Below are 22,309 nucleotides of genomic sequence, written 5' to 3'. Positions count from 1 at the left end.
TTTGTATTCCAATCTATCTCCCCAAGGGGACTCAGGGCAGATTCCAACATAATAATGGCAAACATTCAGCGCCTACATAAAACACATGATACTAACAGAAAAACCCCACAAACAAAAGTAACATTAAAACCTAACATCAAATTAAGGCCTAACATCAGTAAATTAAACCCGGCATCAATAAATTAAACTACATATAATCAGACAAAATTCTATAATGACATAAATGTAAACAAAGCATCCACATTAGTGTACAATAGCTAGCAAGGGTTCACAAAACAATGTGGGTTAGTTATGTAGTCAAATGAGGTCATTGGGCTGGCGTGGACTTGTTGTTCATTTGTTCAGTCGTCTCCGACTCTTCGTGACCTCATGGACCAGCCCATGCCAGAGCTCCCTGTCGGCCGTCACCACCCCCAGCTCCTTCAAGGTCAGTCCAGTCACGTCAAGGATGCCATCCATCCATCTTGCCCTTGGTCGGCCCCTCTTCCTTTTGCCTTCCACTTTCCCCAGCATAATTGTCTTCTCCAGGCTTTGCTGTCTCCTCATGATGTGGCCAAAATACTTCAACTTTGTCTCTAGTATCCTTCCCTCCAGTGAGCAGTCGGGCTTTATTTCCTAGAGGATGGACTGGTTGGATCTTCTCGCAGTCCAAGGCACTCTCAGAACTTTCCTCCAGCACCACAGCTCAAAAGCATCGATCTTCCTTCGCTCAGCCTTCCCTAAGGTCCAGCTCTCATATCCGTAGGTTACTACAGGGAATACCATGGCTTTGACTATGCGGATCTTTGTTGCCAGTGTGATGTCTCTACTCTTTGCTATTTTATCGTGTGGACTAGGAAAGCCCAAATATGAATAGTTGTCAATCAGAGGCCTAGCAGTGATCTCTCAACTATCTAATGCTTCTCCTCTCCACATGTTAGTGAGCAAAAGTAGTTCTTTAGTTGTTTTTTAAAGGAGGAAGTTCTAGAGTTCTAGAGTTCTTTAGCGAGGAAGTTCTAGAGGTGGGGGGTGACCACGGAGAAGGCCCCCTCTCTCATTCCCACCAGCCGTGCTTGGGATGGGGGTGGGACTGAGAGCAGGGCCTCCTCCGATGACCTCAGTGCCTGGGCTGGTTTTTAAGAGGAGATGCGATCCGTCAAATACTCCTTGACTTTTCCTAATTAATTAATTATGTTTTGGTCTGATATTTCAATTAAGTATGTTGGCTGGAATCCTGTTCAACATTTACATTATTACATTTCTCTTCATTTCTGGAATTCACATGTACGTCCATTAGTGACTGAACATGACCCTTAAACCCTACCTTTTAATCCTCGTTGAAACTAAAGAGTTTCTGAGGCACTGAATCATAGAATCATAGAATCAAAGAGTTGGAAGAGACCTCATGAGCCATCCAGTCCAACCCCCTGCCAAGAAGCAGGAATATTGCATTCAAATCACCCCTGACAGATGGCCATCCAGCCTCTGTTTAAAAGCTTCCAAAGAAGGAGCCTCCACCACACTCCGGGGCAGAGAGTTCCACTGCTGAACGGCTCTCACAGTCAGGAAGTTCTGAAGCATTGGAAAAAGATAACTGCAGTGTCCTCCCAGTCATTGAGACAAGCCACAACAACAGGACTTGAAGGGATCTCTCCAATTGTCTATCTCAATGAGCCTTATAACCGGGACTGCACTGCTGTTGTCATTTCCCAGTGCTCTGATGTACAGCATCTTGGAAACCATCCAGTTTGGGAGCTGCCTGGCTTCAGAGGTAGGTTTTGAGGGTTGGCATCATCAGAAGTACAATGACAGAGATGTCACATGCATGTCTGATGATCCAAGATCTTGAGAAAAGTCAAGGAGCATGGTATTATCTCGCCATCCATGTATTCAATATCCAAGGTTTCATTTAGGAACATTTAGGAGCCCCCGGTGGTGCAGTGGGTTAAACTCCTGTGCCGGCAGGACTGAAGACCGACAGATCGCAGGTTCGAATCTAGGGAGATGTGGATGAGCTTCTTCTATCAGCTCCAGCTCCTCATACGGGGACATGAGAGAAGCCTCCCACAAGGATGATAAAAACATCAAATCATCCGGGCGTCCCCTGGGCAACGTCCTTGCAGACGGCCAATTCTCTCACACCAGAAGTTATTTGCAGTTTCTCAAGTTGCTCCTGACATGACAAAAATAAATAAATAAATAAAAATTAGGAACATTCCAAAAAATGTATTTCCCACCCCACCCAGAAGTATTTGTGGACTTTTTAGGCCCTCAGTGCTTCCATCTCGTGTATAGTCAAAATATAGGGTTTTCATTGTCTGCCGTTCTAGGTATCTACAAGGAATTTTAGAATGTATCCCTTGCAGATATGGGGGCCATATCTTCTTCACAAGTTTTTCAGCAGTTCTTACATATTTAGCTGTGAATGAACTCAATTTCCTAGGAATTCCTTACTTGATTTTTCTTTCTTTTTGTCTTTAGTTTATTCCCATGCCTGTGCTATACGGAGTGTTTCTATACATGGGTGTTGCTTCCCTTAATGGAGTGCAGGTAAGTTTTCTCTTTTACAACAAAAGTCCTTTGCGTAGCTGGAGCAAACCTAACAAAGGCCTTTACCATAGAAAATGGTAAATATTAACCAATGCTCCCTTTCTCGTGCATCTGAAATAGCTCATTCCATCTCCTGCAGGAACACATGGTACAATTAACTAGTTAGCCTTTAAGCTTTCCCAGCATGCATCTACTGTGCTTTTTGCTAATGGAATTCACTCCTTTCATTCTCTAGGGATGATATCACATTAGTGTTTTGAAGCGGAGGTGCCCACTTTGCTATTGCCCATTTTGCTCTTGCAGAATACTGGGAAACGTAGTTTAGAGAAGCTGAGGGCTGCTCTGGCTGAGAATTCGAAAGACCCCCACTACAGTTCCCAGAATTCTGCAGAAGCAAATCGGGTGATAACAAAGCAGGCACCTTCACTTTGAAAACTACATTTCCCAGAATTACCAGAATTCTGCAGTACGACTTGAAGATCGTCAGGGGAGGCCCTGGACTCGATCCTGCCTGCGTCACAAACACGTTTGGTGGGGATGGTAGACAGGACCTTCTCAATGGTGGCCCCTCAGCTATCGGTCACCCTTCCTGGGGACATTAGATTGGCCCCCTCCCTCATAACCTTTCAGAAAAGAGTCAAGACTTGGTTGTTTGAACAAGCGTTTGAAAATGCAAGGTAAATGACATAGGAATTAGAATGACTGGACGACGAGATTGGACGACGTTTTTATTAGGAGACGTAATTGATGAATGTTTTTAATACTGTTGTTTTGGTTTTATGTTATGTGTTTATGCTTTTAAATGTTTTATGGTGTATTGGGCATCGATTCGTTGCCTCTGTAAACTCTGTAAGATCACTCTGACCAAAAGGTCATGAGTTTGAAGCCAGCCTGGGTTGGAGTGGGCTTCCAACCAATTGTGTAGCCTGTTGTTGACCTTTGCAACCCGAAAGACAGTTGCATCTGTCAAGTAGGAAAATTAGGTACCACCTTGTGTGGGGAGGCTAAATTAACTAATTTATGAGGCCATAAAAAAGACTCCAGCAAAGCACTCCAGCAAAAGCATGCGGGGAATGAGGAAGTACTTCATCAGTGTCGCAGATGGATGATGAAAGCGACAGCTCCCCTGGTGGCCAGAAAAAGTTAAATAGCCTCTGTGTATGTCTGTATACATTGTATGTCAAATCGGCATTGAATGTTTGCCATATATGTGTACACTGTAATCCGCCCTGAGTCCCCTGCAGGGTGAGAAGGGCGGAATATAAATACTGTAAATAAATAAAATAAAATAAACCGCCCTGAGTTGCCTGAGGGCTGAGAAGGGTGGTATACAAATACAGTAAATTAAAAAAAATTAATTAGTAAATAAATCGAGCAACAACAAATCAGGAACCTCCACATAGAAAAGCTAATGTGATATTGTTCTACATCATTTCCATAGAAAGAGCATTGCAACCCGTTGATCAGCAGTGTGCAAATTTGATAACCCTGCCCCCAATAAAACTTGGTATGGCTTGACCTGAAGGGACAGTTGCATGGAGAGCAAGATATGATGGATAAACAGAGTCCAGCACTCGAACCACTACACCATGCAGGCTCTCCCTCTATGTAGGGGGGAGCCCATATCCAGAGTGTCATTGCAGTGTGGGTTCATTCTCTCTCTCTCTTTAAATAATGAGAAAATGTCTCTTCTCAGAGGTGAAATGCCTCTCCTAAAACATATTAGCATAGCATTTTCATCACACTCCAGATCATTGGAATATAATCTTTTTGCCCAGCCAGCAGTCCAATGAATTGCGAGGGCTATACTCCCAACAAATCCGGTGGGCACCAGGTTGACAAAAGGAAAGTCTGGTTAGAGAGAGCATTTCTGGCACTTTGTTAATTACATTGCTCGTCTCTGTTTAATAGGGAGGTCCAGGGGGAAGAGTGCATGTTTTATCTTTACCCACAGAGATTTATGTAGACCCATTTTAATACAGGCATGAGTTTCATTTCCAAAATTGGGATTAATCTTTTTTCCGGGTCAGCCGGCAGCAGGCAGTAGTCTCGTATGCTGCCAAAAGACACATAGGGCATTGTTGATGATCACTCATGCACTGGGGTCTTTCATGAGGGCATTGCTCAAACAGGCGAGAATGAGGAATGCCAGAATGGTGTCCTTTTAAATCCTAGTTCTTGGTTTAAGCATTTGGGAAAAAATTAACCAAACAGATGAGTGTGTATCTTTTCATAGAATATTGCTTTGTAAGAACATGCAGTTACTCACTTTTCTGTAAGTTTGTCTCCAGTTTAAAACTGCACTGCACATCATCCTCCCCATTGCCTGTGCATGAAATTTCCTCTGCCACTCTCTCAGTGACCGGTGTAGTTTTACTCACAGACAGGGGCGGCTCATCCATTATGCGAAGTAAGCGGTCGCAGAACACTTTTTTTTGCCAGGGGCACAGAAGCGCCTTTGTAAATGCCCCTTGACTGTCACTTGAGGAGCACCCCCTCAGCTCACAACAGCCCTAGCAGTCCGGGGGGAGCCTCAGCTTTCTTGCCAAAGGGGCCGGGCCCTTGAGCCTCACCTAGCCCCTCTTGTTCCTGCTCCACCCGGCCACCAGTGCACGCGAGCAGAGCTGGCGCTCAATCGTTCTCCGCGTTCGATCCCTTCCCCATGACCGGCTTCCTTTCCCGATCCCCCCCCCCGGCGCTCCACCCGCCTCCTCTCCTCTCCCCAATCCGCGGGTGGACCAAGGGGCGGAGCCACCATGCCTGGTCTGCTTCGGGTCCGGAGGCGTGTCTGAAGACCCCAGTGTATGCACCAAAAGTCGTCTCTTCTCCTGACTTTCTCTTCAGCCATTGGGACCAAGAGAGAGAGAGAGAGAGAGAGAGCCCCTCTGGCTGGAGGTATCTCCCACCTCCTCTCCCTCCTTTGTTTTTGCGCCTACTTTCAGGAAAGGTGGGCATCTCCACCTCTCTCTCTCTCTCTCTCTCAGGAGCAAATGCGGCAAGTGTAGTTACTGGGATGTATAGTTCACCTACAATCAAAGCGCATTCTGAACTCCACCAATGATGGAATTGAACCAAATATGGTACACAGAACTCACACGACAAACAGAAAAAATATATCAATGATTGGTTGGGGGGGGGGGGGGGGACGGGACCAAAATACTGTTTGCTTACCGTTGAAAATTACCTAGGGCCGCCTCTGCTCACAGATTAGGTTTGCAATGAGGAATGATATCTCCAGAGCATGTCTAGCTATACCCATCTTGTGTTTTTGGGTGTGTGGCTGGTGTCATCTTTCAAGCTGCCTAGGTAGGGAGTGTGCACCCCAAAATATGTTGAACTTACTGATGCCACTTAAAGGGGAGCCAAGTTCACTCTCTGTCTAGATGAGTTAGGTGGGATCAAGAGAACAATTAGCCTTCAGCACTGTAGCTCTCCTTGATTTGGCCGTAATATCTAGCATGGCTTGCCATGTGATTCATCCCAACTACTTAGTTGAGTTTCCAGGACAACAAGACAAGCTAATACTGGTTTGGATACTCTCCATCTACTAGATTTATGTGTCAAGCCACACAGAAAAGAATGGCTGTATCTTCTTTCAGTAGGAGATACAGGATTTTGAAGATTTACCAGCATTTGAAAAGTGTCCTTATATTCAGGTTGGGAAGGACTTGGGAACTTGGAAATCTGAATGAGGGAGATTTATCTGTCTAGGCTGATAACTCTGAATGCTTGCTAAGTCTTAGAATCTCTCTATATTCAACCATGCAAGTGCTAAATTATTTTCTTCCTGAAAGCTTCCTTATGTTTAAGACATGGTGGGCAGGTCCAATTTCCCTGGTTACAATAGAGGTGTCTATTTAATTTGTTCAACATGTGTGCGTTTGCAGGGAGGAGGAATTTCTATGCACTTTGTTTTTTTAAGAATGTCCCAAATTCAAAAAAAGTTTCCATATCTGGGAATTAAAGAACTTGAGGTTTAAATAATTCAGATACAGGAAAAAGCAAAGCTGACAAGTTTCTTCCATCTCTAGTCTATGACTGAGTCCAATACTGAAGGAAACTCATAACACATTTCTAATTCCATGTGTAGGCATAGAATCTAGGACAGTGGTTCTCAACTTGTGGGTCCCCAGATGTTTTGGCCTTCAACTCCCAGAAAACCTAACAGCTGGTAAATTGGCTGGGATTTCTGGGAGTTGTAGGCCAAAACACCTGGGGATCCACAGGTTGAGAACCACTGATCTAGGGGTTCATAGTATCCTACCACAAGGAAAGCATTTAAAAAATACATTGTTGTCTGGTAGAGATTGAAATCCAAGACAATGGAGAATTTATGGCTACTTTGATCCATAAAGAACACCTTTTCTCAATGCTTTCTTAGCTTTAAATAGCATTTAATCAAATTGTTGGACAACAATAGATATAACAAAATGAGGAAGTGAATCAGGAGATTGGCAATGAGCTATTTTTGATGAATGAAGATGTAAAGGTGGTGATGAGCAACTTGCAAATCTGGTTTGACTCATAAACTAAGCCAATCATTTTCTGATTCTGAGAGAAATAACTTGTCTTAATTCATACAATTATAGGAAAAATGTCTGTAATCGGTATGGAATAGAATCTTGGGGTGATATTGGACAATGCTGAACCATCGGCCAAGTGGTAGAAATGAAGTGGTTGGCTATTTTCTTGCTGCCTCAGTGCATGCTGATGCAATGCCATCGAATTCTTCTCTCCTCCATCCTAGTTCATGGATCGCCTGAAGTTGCTCTTGATGCCTCTCAAGCACCAGCCTGACTTCATCTACCTACGACATGTCCCCCTCCGCCGAGTCCATCTCTTCACCTTCCTCCAAGCACTATGCCTGGCTCTCCTTTGGATCTTGAAGTCTACAGTGGCTGCTATTATATTCCCAGTCATGGTAGGTTGGTGTGATCACAAGTGCATCCCTATGCATTTCCTTCTTCCATTTAGGAACATTTGAGAAATATATATAAAGAGGTCCATAACATTTCATTCTCAAGTCTCCTTGATTTTGTCCAATGACCAAAATAAATATATACATTTTTATTAACTGAAATCATTTATTAACACATTGCAAGATAGAAAGTAAGAAAAAAAATCCTTTTTGAATTGATACAAAATACAGTTCTCAGCTGTTTAGAGTTCATATTCTGTTTTCCTTAAAGTTCCCTGTGCTACTATATTATTAACATAAAATACAGTGGAGGTATCTATTTTTAAAATAAATTAATGCAAATTTAAATTAATTCTTATTCATAATCAATTTAAATATAATTAAATAATTAATATTAAATTACGTTTGATTATGTCATCACCACCCTCATTTGTAACTGACCAGTAAAGCTGTTCCAGAGCTTCATGTTTCCTAGAGCAATTTATGGATAATGTTTGCATTGCATTGAATTATTTGTTTGAACACCATCAAAGAGTGACTAGTTTTTAATGTGCTTTAGTCATCAGCCTCATTTAAAACAAATAAAAATGAAATAACACAATTGGTGCTCCATGACCAATAGTAATTTAGGTCTGTAGTACTTTATCATAGTAAATTGTACTAGCTTCAGTGTACTCTTTAAACAGTAGCAAGGAGCCTAAGAATGTTTCATCTCTCTTTAGGGATGGAAAGAATACTGAAAAATTATTGAAAAATATGTTTTTGAGTGCCAAGAAACCTTGATAAGAAAAATCCTGGAGAGATCAGAATTTTCACAAATGGGGAACTATTTTGCGCAAAATTGCATATGACTGCTTTTATGCAGAAGTCATCTTCTCCTGCCCTGAAAACATCATCCACTGTGTGGAAAACAATATTTCTATGCAGACATGTTATTTTCTGCACAGAATAGTCTTATTTCCTGCACGGAGTACTCTATACAAAGTTATCATGTGGGAGATTAGTATTGCTAACAACAAATAGCAACACCTGCACACAAAAATGCAGTTTCCTCCACAAAAAATCCTTTGTGAATTTTGAGATAGCTGCACTTACAATTTGTGCAAGCTTTCTTTCCGTATGTCTATATATATATTTCTTTCACAAATGTGAAAACTTTGCAAAATTGTCATTTTCCCTTGTCTTTTTCATTCTTTTGTGCAAGAACGAGATAAATGAGGAATCATGTTCTTTTCATACAGTATCTGTGGCAATTTAACATTATCCTCCTAAATACTGTATCCTTCTATACTGATTTAAACAATCACTCAAATAATGTTGGCTAGTGGCTTCGCTGTGAGTGGGATGGTGAATCTGTTCCAGATTTTAACTGAAATGTTAAAAGAGCTATCCATAGATGCATTTACACTGGGCAGATGTTAATCTGCTCTTGGCACAGCTTTAGATCCAGCATTTGCAGGCTGCATATGGGGCGACTGTCCAGGTAGCCTGGGATCAGATTCATACTTCTTGTCTGTCCTCTGTGTTGCTGCTCCTTTTAGCTAGTTCAAGAACCTGGCCACCATGGTCACCTCACCTGATGTCAGAATGGGGCACCCATGTCACCAGATGATGAGTGTATGGAAGGGGTGATGGTGTCTGCACAGAGGACCAGACCAAATAGGATCATATCCAGCTATTCAAACTGTCCCAAAGTGCCAGAATACTCTGGCATTTCAAACTGTCTCCCCTCCCATCTTAGCTTAAAGTGGGACAAAGTCAGTATGTAGCCAATACCCACAGGATATCAATGGAAGGTGGTGTGTATAATGTAGACAGCCTGCTGTCCATTCACAGTGAGTCTGTTTTTTTGGCCCCTGACTAGCCCCCAAATGCAGAAACATGTCCCAGAAATAGCTTCTGTATCTAATATTTTTAAAGATCAGATTAAAATCAAAACGCCATTGCGATCTTTGCGATTTAACGAATCAAAAGCTGGAAAGTGAGTGGGAGAGCTCTCAATTTCTAGTCTGACCTGAGCCTAGTAGCTGATCAGATCCCAAATTCATTTAACCTTTTTGTGCTACCTGATGGCTAAAAGAAAAAGGCAGTTGTGCCAAAGAAGGTAAGCTCTAAACAACATCTGTGCAGGAAATATTTGCACAGCAATAAGGGTATGTTGAATTCTGTCCTAATAGATCCTGGCACTTGTGGCGGTCCGAAAGGCCATGGACTACCTCTTCTCCCAGCATGACCTCAGTTTTCTCGATGACGTCATTCCAGAAAAGGACAAGAAGAAGAAAGAGGACGAGAAGAAAAAGAAGAAGAAGAAAGGCAGCTTGGATAGTGACAATGATGACGTAAGGCCATTTACACCATTGTATAGATACTCTAGGTTTTTTTGTCCTGCCTGCAACTAGCTTGTGACAGCTTTCCAGGTTTGGATTATACAAATTACTCATATTCACTTCACCCCATCCCCACCCCACGAGACTGAAGGTTCTTGGACATTATTGATTCTCATAAACAGCATACAAAAAACGATGTGTTGATTTGACAAGATATTTTGCAAGTAAACACCCAGGGTTGTGCACCATTCAACATGAGGGGTTGAATATGATAAAAAGGGTAGCAGTGTATTCTAGAGATTTCAAACCAAATTTTCAAACACTGTTCTTTCAGAATAAAGTTTCCAGCCAAAAAAGAATAATTTTCAAATGTGGAACGTGTTTCATGATTAAGCTTTCTAGTACTTGCTTAAGAGAAAGCTTCACATCTCCCTCCCTGAATCTAGCAAAACGATTTCGTTTTCTAGGGTGGAGATTGTGCCTGTTTAGACAAAACTGAATGTGTCCTTATATTTGCCCAGTGTCATTGCATTACACCTAAAGTAATCTTCTCTGTTGGTTCAGGTTAGCAGTCTTACCTCCCTAGGTAAGTTTCTAAAGTTTCTGTAGACTCCATGATGTTACCTCATCCCTTCATTTACTTGACACTGGTCCGACAGAGCTTCCTGTGCCCTGCATTCCCAGTTCCCTCCAAAATGTTCTGTAGCTCAGTAAATATTTCCATACATGCACATAACTTCACTTGGAAGCATGTCCAAATAGGTGGTTCCACAGGAAATTGTTGTCCTCAGTAATCCTGATTAATGGTCCAATTCATACATTGGACCTATGCCAAAGGTGGGGAAAATGCCACTTACATTCTTTGGGGCTCCAGTGTGTGACTTGTGGGACCTCCCTAGATGCCCCCACCAATCCCCAGATACTTAAAAAAACAACAGCAAATGGAGCTGAAGGGCTCTAAATAGCTCAAAATAACCAAAGAAGCAGGAGTTTTATCCATTAACCTCCACCAAACCTCCCCAGAACAGTACGTGTGAAAAAGATCTTGGAGTCCTCATGGACAACAAGTTAAACGTGAGCTAACAATGTGATGTGGCGGCAAAAAAAAAGCCAATGGGATTTTGGCCTGCATCAATAGGAACATAGTGTCTAGATCTAGGGAAGTCATGCTACCCCTCTATTCTGCTTTGAAATATTGTGTCCAATTCTGGGCACCACAATTCAAGAGAGATGTTGACAAGCTGGAATGTGTCCACAGGAGGGTGACTAAAATGATCAAGGGTCTGGAGAACAAGCCCTATGGGGAGCAGCTTAAGGAGCTGGGCATGTTTGGCCTGAAGAAGAGAAGGATGAGCCATGTATGACAAACATGTATAAATATGTGAGAGGAAGCCACAGGGAGGAGGGAGCAAGCTTGTTTACTGCTTCCATGGAGATTAGGACAAGGAACAATGCCTTCAAAAAACAAGAAAGGCGATTCCATCTGAACATGAGGAAGAACTTCCTGACTGTGAGAGCTGTTCAGCAGTGGAACTCTCTGCCCTGGAGTGTGGTGGAGGCTCCTTCTTTGGAAGCTTTTAAATAGAGGCTGGATGGCCATCTGTCAGGGGTGATTTGAATGAAATATTCCTGCTTCTTGGCAGAAAGGGGTTGGACTGGATGGCCCATGAGGTCTGTTCAAACTCTTTGATTCTATGATTCTATGATATGCAATCAGATGCAACACGCAAAGAGGTAGCCAGAAGTTACACAGTGTCACTTCAGGCATATTAAAAAGCGCTGCTATTTGGGCACAATAAAGAAAAATGACCCCTGTCCTCTTTGCAGTTGCCCTGGGAAGCCATTCAGTCCATGTAGAGTCTTGCTCTGAAACTTTACCTCTCTCATCACTTTAGGAGATAATTTCCAAGAACCTTTATGTCCCTTCGAAAAATCAACTGATATGTGACACTTCTTCCTCATTGTATATGAAATAATTCTGTTTCCAACTTCCAGTGTGTCATTTTTCTTCACATCTCCTTAATTTAATCTGCTTTTCAGATTATAAAAAAACACTGGTGACTACCTTCATTACTACCAAGAAAGACATTCTTTCTGTTCTTTAATTTCTTCTTTCTTTTTTAAAAATCCTGGACAGACTCAGATGTTTTCTGTATTTGATGTGCTTTTGTTGTTCCCAGTTTTAAAATAGCTGCAAGAGGAGTCTGTATTGTGACTTTTGCTGAACTCTAATCCAACATTTTTTGAATCTTGCAGACAGATGCACCTATATAACCACCTGACCATGTGCCTTAGAATGTGTTGAAATGTTTTTCATTCTGTAAATTAGTAAGAAAAGTATCACCCGTGCCTTCTGGTGGGATTCTACCAGTTCTCAATATTCACATTCTTCAGCATCCCTAGATGGTGTTTGAGCAGAAGGAAACCTTTATTTACCATCAGTTCATATGAAGCACTATACAAAAAGTATAGTCACAATCTGGTTGAAAGAAGGTTGTCGGTGGCTCTCATAGAGAGACTAGGTAGCAATATTTCCACCATTGTTACATGCAGCTTTGTAGGAAGCTCCATACTGCAAGTTGTAGATTGAAATATTATAAGATCACACTTTAGTTGAGTGCCAGCACAGCAGAGCCTGTTGTTTCCATATGAACCAGAGTTTTGAGCATACTTGTGTTGGTTTCATCGAATGCCACCTTCCTTCCATTCTTACATTAATTTCCCCTGAGATCGGGAAGTATGGATCTGCCTCATATGTTAGATGCACCCCAATGAAGATGGAGCAGAACCAAAAAGTAAGATCAGTTGAAGTAATTGAGGTAGAAAATTACTAATCTGAGAGCAAATTAGGGTGGGGGAAAGAAGAGAAGTGTTATCTATGTTAGTTTAGATCAGTGGTTCCCAACCTGTGGTCCGTGGACCACCAGTGGTCCCCAAGAACTAAAATATGTTCCGTGGCCTCACTGTTATTACACCGTTGCAACAAGAGTGACTGGTCTCACAAAACTTTATAGTGCTGAGGCAATGAGGATGTCATCCTTGTGGGAGGCTTCTCTCATGTTCCCGCATGAGGAGCTGGAGCTGATAGAGGGAGCTCATCTGCGCTCTCCCTGGATTCGAACCTGTGACCTGTCGGTCTTTAGTCCTGCCAGCACAGGGGTTTAACCCACTGCACCACCGGGGGCTCAAAACATCTGGGCGTCACCAGGGCAATGTCCTTGCAGACGACCAATTCTCTCACACCAGAAGCGACTTGCAGTTTCTCAAGTCACTCCTGACACGACAAAAAAAAATGTCAGGAGAGGAGAGGCTGACTACCCACCAAAGGCATGACAAGTCCCTTGACTGCTGCTTCTCCTCCTCCCTCCCTCCCTCTCAATGAAGCTATTCCATGTGGGCCTAGAAGTGGAGGCACCTTGGTGTCTTCATTTTTAGGCCTGTTCCTGGGGTTTTTGGGGTGCTGATTCAGAAAATTGCATTGGATAGACCACAGCAGCTCTATATTATTAAATATGGTTTTCTATGGGTGAGCAGGTGGCAACGACTGGATGGCGTATTTATTTATTTACAGTATTTATATATTGCTTTTCCACCCCTAGGGGGACTCAAAGCGGTTATGATTTGTATCAGAAACTAGAGCTGATGTGGTTCATCCAGTGCAATTTTCTGAATTGCAAATAACCCCAAATAATCAAACTGAATCTAAAGTTGACCAAAAACTGATTCGTAACCCTTTTGGTACGAATGGAGAACAAGCCCTATGAGGAGCGGCTTAAGGAGCTGGGCATGTTTAGCCTGAAGAAGAGAAGGCTGAGAGGAGATATGATAGCCATGTATAAATATGTGAGAGAAAGTCACAGGGAGGAGGAGGGAGCAAGCTTGTTTTCTGCTTCCATGGAGACTAGGACGCAGAACAATGGCTTCAAACTACAAGAGAGAAGATTCCATCTGAACATGAGGAAGAACTTCCTGACTGTGAGAGCCATTCAGCAGTGGAATTCTCTGCCCCGGAGTGTGGTGGAGGATCCTCCTTAGGAAGCTTTTAAACAGAGGCTGGATGGCCATCGTTCAGGGGTGATTTGAATGCAATATTCCTGCTTCTTGGCAGGGGGTTGGACTGGATGGCCCATGAGGTCTCTTCCAACTCTTTGATTCTATGAATGTTGGAGAGTGGTCCCTAATCAAGTGTTTTCTGTTCAAAGAGGTCCCTGGTCACGTGGTCCCTGGTCAAAAAAGTGTTGGGAACTACTGGTTTTGGATGGAGAAATGAATTGCCTTGAAATTGTATCCTATAAGATGAATTCTTACCATTTACACTGCAAATTTAAAGATAAATGGGCTTATTTGGCATAAACTGTAGTTGTAATTCACAAAAAACGTAACCTAACTAAAACATGTTAATCTTTAAGGTGCTTCAAAATTCTTTACTGTTTGGACTAATTGAAGAGAGTCGTTGGGCTGTATTACTCTGCCTCACATCCTTTACACTCTATTGAGAATGTAACAAGTTCCTTTTTTTACTTTTTATTTGTAGTAGAGAACTTCTGGATTTTCAATAATGCCTGCCATGTGAGCCAAATCAAATTAGCAGAATAGTAAATGCGTATGGCAACTGCTTCAGCCTTCTCTAAAATCAATAGCTCTCATGCATCTGGCAGGAGAATAAATGTGATTAGCAAGAAATGCATATCCCTATTGCCCTAAGCCTCTCAGAGGCTTTATTCAGCGTGCATTCATAAATTGAATGATATGAAAGCGTACCGAAGAGCACGGTGCCTGGTGATTATTTTAACTGGTGGCAGCAACAGATGGATGTGATGCTGAGCATGACGCTGCAGTTAAAATAATGAGAAACTGGTGCAGAATCCCTCCAATGCCAGAACTGGGCTGGTATGCTCTGTGAATGATCTGTGGGGATAGTAAGAGAGAAAGAGAGGATGCGCGCAATGGAGACATTCTAAGAAATCTTGTGCACGTTTCTTTCACAGTCTGACTGCCCTTACTCAGAAAAAGTCCCAAGTATTAAAATCCCAATGGACATCATGGAACAGGAACCTTTCCTAAGTGATAGCAAACCTTCCGACAGTGAGTAGAACTAACATCTTGCATGCCTGCTTCAGTCTGAATTGCACGTCCAAAAAAAAAGCAGATATAGTACAGTACCACCTCTGTATCCACAGGGGATATGTTCCTACCATGGAAATAGGAAATGGTGAATAATAGCAAAACTTATTTAAAGGACTGACTTCTGCTGGAAGTCACCATAGAGACATCTTCTCGTGGGATTTGCTAGGCCTTCCAACCTAACTATGGTGACTTCTTGTTGAAGCAAACCATCAAATCTCCTGGAGGACATATTCCTTTGGATATGGGTAGGTGAAACCACAGGTATTGATCCCATTGGATACGGGGGTCATACTGTATAGTTTTCTATATCTGTATATACTTTTAATATTTATTTATTTTTAAAAAGCCTTGTTCTGTAGATGTTTTCTTTGTTTTCCTCCCATACGTTTTCTTGTTTTTTTTACACAGCATGTACAGTTTTTGCTGGCTTTTAAAAATTATTTTTGCTTTTTAAAATGTATGCATACTGTGGGTTTCTCCCTGCTTTTTCTCCCCTTCTTTGTGCCTCTACTATTAATTGCTTTTATCCAGCTGCTGACAGATTGATCGCTAGCGTTCTCTCTCTTTCTCTCTCTTTGTAATCCTCCAAATGGTCCAGCCTATTTCTTGCACGATATATACCACCATTTTTGTTTGCAAAATGTGAATGCACACACCTTCTAATACTCTCTTCTGATTTCCTTTCAATTCCTTCTTTGCTGGCTAATAGAAGTAGCACCACTGTCTCTTGGTGTTTGTTTCCTTAGGATCTCTGCTTGGTCATCCCCCCAAAATCAAAACTCCAGCATAATATATGTAAAGAAACAGATCATGGTGTGAATCATTTAGCACTATTAACATGCTTGTCTTCCTTTAGGTGGCTTGAGTTACATTTACTTCCTTTTTGTCCAATTTTAAAATTTGTGCTAATCTCCACAGAGTGATTCTATTTTCCATTTAAAAACGATCACCCCCTCACACACATCTCTTTCCATTTGTCTCTGCTGACTCTCCTATCTGTTTTCTGTTGCTTTCATTTCCTTGAGAAAAATGTGATCCCAATGGCACTATTTTGCTGAATATGGAGGGGGGGGGGGGATAATGCAAAGTTTGTTGTACGAGCAGAGTAAGAAAAAATATCTGCAAATCGGTCCCAAGTGCTAAATATTTGTGGCCAAGAATTGAGTGGGTGACATGGTTCAATCTGAATGTTGTCCTTGGAAATGCCTAATTTCAGCACTTTATAGAATTTGCTACACTATGAATTCACTATGGAATGTGCTTGCCTGAGGCATTGAATGTTTGCCTTTTTAGTGTGTAATCCACCCGGAGAGAGAGAGTGGTCTAGAATTATTATTATTATTACTATTATTATTGTTATTGTTATTATTATTATTACACACAGTGACCAAGTTATAAACATTTGACTTATAAGTGACTCATAGTTAGGAATGGGGGGTAACACAACAAGAAGTGAGAGAAATCCTCCCTTCGGAAGTGAAATTTACTCCAAGAAGAGTTATTATCATGGGGAAAAGGGGTCTCCAAAGAAGCTTTATGACCAAACCTTATTTCCGCAACAAGCCAAATTTTGCAAAATTCCCATTATCAGAGGAACAGAAAGTGAGATGAAATCCTCTGAACAGGGACACAGGCATCAAAACAAACACCACAGGAGTGTTAACCCTTCCCTATGCTATAAAAAATCCCTAAATATATATATCTGGCTGGAATTACACTTAAATTTTTGCCTGTTCTGACTCACAAACAAATGCAACTTAGGAACAAACCTACAGTACCTATCCTGTTTGTATCTTGGGGACAGTCTGTATAACTGGATTTGAGAGATTCATAGTAGGCATTTGGTGACTTCATCCATCCTTGGTAGGTAGAAAACAAAACCAGAGAGAAATCTGGCAACTTTTATATTAACAATTTTGGGAGAGCTTAGAAAATTTATTTTTGAAGCTCTGAGCTCGAGTAACCTCTTTGAGAGTTATCTGCATTCATAAATACAAACAAGTTCACACTCCTAAATTCAACACAGCAGGCAATTAGATATCAACAGTTGCCACACTGTAAGATTGCAACAAACTTCTTAAATCAATTGCAAGTCTGTAATAATCAGATCACCTATTGCTTCTACTATACATTTTGGGATGGATCAGGGCCAATAGACATACTGACTTTATTGAATGAGGAGTGGTATTGATTGTATGATTAATTGGGAAAAGGGTAAGTATTAAAATATTCAGATACAGGAAGTATCAAGATATCACAACATTCCATTCATGGCAGAAAACACTACTTGGATCTGGGTAAACATGGTGTCAACAAAACCACGAATGTGCCAAAAATAGCTAATTTTTAAAATACCCTTATCTATACTCCTGCTTCTTAAGTGAGGTCTTCAATTTTCTTCAGAATATGGATGATCAAGTATGCCAGAAGGAGATTAAAGATAATTTCTAGGATCTGTACATATTTATAGCTCCTCACTATGGAACTGCTGCATCTGCTCTACCCAAGTGTTTAAGTTATATGAAGAATTTGGGAAGGAATGTATTATTTTTGGGAGATGCATAGAAACACATGCATCAGTTCTAGAGATAAGATAGACCTATGCCCAACATGTATTTCCATGTCTCTCTACATTTAAATTGCTAAAGAAACTTCAAATTTGATTCAGATACAGGATTCACCCCACTTCAGAGTAGACCCACTTTAATTTGGACATCTCCCAAATCTATTCAAGTCAGCTTTGAATTGGGAAATGTCTAAATCCAAAATATATCTGCAGTTGAAGGAGATATGGAATAGAAAGTGCTGTTTGGGTATAAACATTCGTTTTGGGAATAATTTACAATCAGATTAAACTGGATGGGCATCTTTCATATAGTATCTCTGGCAGATAACTTATTTGGGTTGTTGTAGGTTTTTCTGGGCTATGTGGCCATGTTCTAGAGGCATTTTCTCCTGACGTTTCGCCTGCATCTATGGCAAGCATCCTCAGAGGTAGTGAGGTCTGTTGGAAGTAGGAAAATGGGTTTATATATCTGTGGAATGACCAGGGTGGGACAAACGTCAGGAAAAAATACCTCTAGAACATGGCCACATAGCCCGGAAAAACCTACAACAACCCAATGATTCTGGCCATGAAAGCCTTCGACGATAACTTCTTTGCTGAGCCCTGTTTATCGTGCACTTCTTTCCTTATAGTATTGGGTTTGTTTGGTGAGACACAAGATGTGTCTCAAGTGGACATGTCAAAGATTCATGATTCATACTTCACTGTCCAAATAACCCAACTTTTGCATCTAGTGTTCTGTTGCTGGACACATGCATATTAGCTTTAGTCTTGTGCAATGGGATATTTGTCTAGCACAGCTCTCCATTTTGGGTATGGATATTAGCTCTCATGCTGTTGAGACCAGAACAGTACTGGATAATTGATTTCAAAGCTGTTGGCTATAAAATAAGGCTTTATTTAAGTTGCTTTGAATTTGTTTATTAAGAAAAGCAAGGCAGATTTTTAAACATATATTTCTCACAAATTTCTGAAACAGGAGAAGAATCACCAACATTCCTTGAACGCCATACATCATGCTGATAAAATTCCTTACCTCCACTCTCACACAATGCCAAGGTAAGGATCTTTATGGGTCTATGGTCTTAAACACTATTTATAATGTAACCACATCCTTGCAGAGAGTGGGTTTCAATCCAAGTGCGAAGTATACCCCACTTGGTTGATTGGCATCCTAGCTGCCAATGAAAGAAATATTGATTTGTCTGCTGAAGAAATGAAACCTTATGAAACACTTTTGTAAAATATTTGTGCACCGAAACATAGAGTTACTGGAAACTGGCATATTCGAGTTTCCAATATGCCAATTTCCAATATGCCAGTTGAAACCAGGCATATTGGAAATTATTTCAGAGCAAATTAGGTGAGTCCACTATGCACAGAAGAAGGAATGACGGAAATATAAGAATCCTAGAGGTGAAAGGGACTAGTATCATTCCTCGTTTCCTTATTTTAACTAGGCAAAGAAGAGTTTGGAAAAGTTACACTTTGGATTATGACCTATGGAAGCTCCTCTTATCATATCAAGAGGTCATATTAATGGAAAATTATTGGATTGAGAGTCTCAAAATCTACATTTTCCAAATATGAGTCACTCCACCTTTGATTAGGAAACGAGATAGATCCAATCAGCTAGTTTTGTTAATGTTTTCCCCAGTGGAGGAATGCTATATGAAACCCAGGCTACAGATGGCTATTTAGTTATTAAAACACTCTCCTCCTCTGAATTTGATTTGCTGCTTAGTTTCCCGTTATATTGATTATTGTTATGTCTATACTTCCCTTAAGGCACAGGTGGAGAATAGCCTTTTGCTATTCCTGAAGCCTTCCACTTATCCCCTCAAAACTCCTCAACCCCTCGGTATTTTTAAATGGAGTGATTTTGTCGTGATTTAAATTGTAAAAAAACACATACAAAGTACAGCAGAGTGCAAAATAACTCCACCTACCCCAGACCTCCCACTTCTGATTTCATTGGCATCCCTCCCAAAATTGTGATAGAAAATGACATTGTATCACTCCTGTGGCCATTTTGAGAGATATTCTGAAGGGAAACAATGATATTTTGACATGATGGAATGGGTGGCCTTTTAGGAGATGTGAAAGGGAAGTTGCCGAGTAGACATGGAGTTGTAGGCCAAAACACCTGGGGATCCACAGGTTGAGAACCACGGGTCTAATCCAATTAATTCATCATCACATTAAAAGTGATGAAGCACTCCCTCAATACAATGGTGAATGGCCTAGTGTTGTTATATATTGAGTCATTTCCAGATTATGGAAACCCTAAGGCAGTGTTTCTCAACCTGCGGGTTGGGACCCCTTTGAGGGTTGTGAGAAGGGTGTCAGAGGGGTCACCAAAGGCCATCAGAAACACAATATTTTACCTTGGTCATCGGGGGGGGGGGGGTGTGGTCTGTGTGGGAAGTTTGGACAAATTATTTTGTTGGTGGGATCCAGAATGCACTTTGATTGTGGGCAAACTATAAAACCTAGCAACTACAATTTCCAAATGCCAAGGTCTATTTTCCCCAAACTCCACCAGTGTTCACCTTAGGGCCTATTGAGTATTCATGCCAAGTTTGGTCCAGATCCATCATTGATTGAATCCACAATGCTCTCTGGATGTAGGTGAATTATAACTCCAAAACTCAAGGTCATTGCCCACCGAACCCTTCCAGTATTTTCTGTTGGTCATGGGAGTTCTTTGTGCCAAATTTGGTTCAATTCCATCATTGATGGAGTTCAGAATATTCTTTGATTGTAGATGAACTATAAATCCCAGCAACTAAAACTCCCAAATGAGAAAATCAATCCTTCCCAATCCTACCAGTATTCAAATTTGGGTTTTTAGCGTACTTGTGCCAAATTTGGTCCAATGAATGAAAATACATCCTGCATATCAGATATTTACATTATGATTCATAAAGGTAAGGTAAAGGTAGTCCCCTGACATTAAGTCCAGTCATGTCTGACTCTGGGGTGTGGTGCTCATCTCCATTTCTAAGCCGAAGAGCCGGTGTTGTCCATAGACACCTCCAAGGTCATGTGGCTGGCATGACTGCATGGAGCGCCGTTACCTTCCTGCCGGAGCGGTACCTATTGATCTACTCACATTTGCATGTTTTCGAACTGCTAGGTTGGCAGAAGCTAGGGCTGACAGCGGAAGCTCACGCCGCTCCCCGGAATCGAACCTGCGACCTTTCGATCAACAAGCTCAGCAGCTCATTGCTTTAATCCACTGCGCCACCATGATTCATAACAGTAGCAAAATTACAGTTGTGAAGTCGCAACAAAAATAATTTTATAGTTTGAGGTCACCACAATATGAGGAACTGTATTAAGGAGTTGTGGGATTAGGAAGGTTGAGAACCACTGTCCTAAGGGGAATTTATCATGGGTTTCCTTGGCAAGATATATTCAAAGGAGGCTGAGAGTGTGTGTCTTGCTCAAGTGCACCCAGTGAGTCTCCATGGCCAGGTGGGATTTAGAATCCTGGTCTCCCAGCTTCTAGAACCCAACACTCAAACCAATACACCACACTGGCTCTCAAAGGTTAATATACACAGATACGTTATTTAAGTTTTGTTCTTTTTCTTCTGTTTTTCAGCCCTCCACGAACTCCAATGAAAGTTGTGCCTCAAATTAGAATAGAGCTTGATCCTGAAGATGGTGGTTATTTCTGGAGGAGCAAGGGAACAGAAACTACTTTGTAACTTGTTCATTAATCTTCTACTGAACTGGCTTTTTTTTTTTGTCATTTCTTCCTCTTTTCTTCGGTTTTACTAGCCAAATATCCAATTGATCTCTGCCTAGGGAAATGCAAGACATGTGGCGTCCCTCTCCATTGGGTCTTTCATCTCATTTCTCTCCCTCCACTTTGTATATTCTTCTTCTCCTTAGTCTTTTTTCTTTCTTTCATTCTGACCAATACATGTGGATTTTGTTTTTGTTTTTGCCTTCTCGACCGTGTGCGTACGTACGCCTCCTCTGGACCTTTTCACCAGAGAGTGGAAGTATTAAGAATATATTATCACGGCTTTGTGAAATGTCAGCAGAACTGTTATTATTTTGGGGTGTTGGGGTTATTTTTTAGTTGTGGATCAGTGTTTTTCTTTCTTCATGGTTTTTTTTAAATCTCTAGCAGAACAAAACTGACCTCCAGGCAAAATCCCCATAATTCTGTACTCCTGGAAAAAGAAATGCTGCTAATCTTAATATGCTTGTAATGTCACCTTTGCTTCTTTAGTCTCAAGCACAGAAAATGGAAATGGTACATCCTTGCACAGACAAACTTTAATTTTTTTGCCAGCACTGTAGAGTATGTGTTTGGAATCCTGTCCTATGCAACTTTTATTCTGTAACACTTCAGTGGATTCTTAACCGGTCAGCTGCATTGACAAAGTGTTATTCTTATCTCTTAGATGAAATCTGTTTTAAATTATGGGGGCCTAACCTGCGACTTACTTTTTTGTCAATTTTTTAACCATTTTTTAAAAGAATTACTGTAAAGAAAAATGAATTTTTTTTCCTGCAGCAGGAAACTTATAGTTTTTGAGTAGTTCTACCTCTTATTTCTAGATGTTGGACTTTCTCTTTAAAAATGAAAAGACAAAAAAAGAAGAAGAAAGATTTAATAATAATAATTATAATAATAATGATGATAATTGTATAGTATGTTATATAATGTGATTTTTACAAAAGAACAAAAAAATACAAAAATACACAATCTCAAGGGTATATGGCATCAATATATAATAATACCTTTCCTAGTTCTTTCTCTCTTCCTCTTACTTCCCTTCAATTTGTATTTTCTTCTTAACCATCTGTCCTGATCTGATT

At 41.0% G+C, this 22,309-nt stretch overlaps 1 protein-coding gene across 8 annotated transcripts in view; it reads left to right on the top strand.

The window, feature by feature from the left end:
- SLC4A4 (solute carrier family 4 member 4) overlaps positions 1-21,223 on the top strand; it is a 306,105-nt gene extending 284,882 nt beyond the window's left edge. For 5 of the 8 annotated variants that reach the window (XM_067468560.1, XM_067468558.1, XM_067468557.1 and 2 more), the window contains 5 exons: positions 2,461-2,529; positions 7,277-7,450; positions 9,625-9,786; positions 18,447-18,526; positions 21,078-21,223. In XM_067468560.1, the coding sequence (XP_067324661.1) occupies positions 2,461-2,529; positions 7,277-7,450; positions 9,625-9,786; positions 18,447-18,526; positions 21,078-21,183 (591 nt within the window). In that variant the 3' untranslated portion in view covers positions 21,184-21,223. Of the gene's footprint in view, positions 1-2,460; positions 2,530-7,276; positions 7,451-9,624; positions 9,787-14,762; positions 14,860-18,446; positions 18,527-21,077 lie in introns of all 8 variants that reach the window. The other 3 variants (XM_067468563.1, XM_067468562.1, XM_067468559.1) reach the window with 2 other exon arrangements.
- Positions 21,224-22,309: the final 1,086 nt, after the last annotated feature.

Source organism: Anolis sagrei, chromosome 5 (assembly GCF_037176765.1).
Source record: "Anolis sagrei isolate rAnoSag1 chromosome 5, rAnoSag1.mat, whole genome shotgun sequence".
NCBI classification, from domain to species: Eukaryota; Metazoa; Chordata; class Lepidosauria; order Squamata; family Dactyloidae; genus Anolis; species Anolis sagrei.
This window is presented reverse-complemented; position numbering and strand designations above follow the sequence as displayed.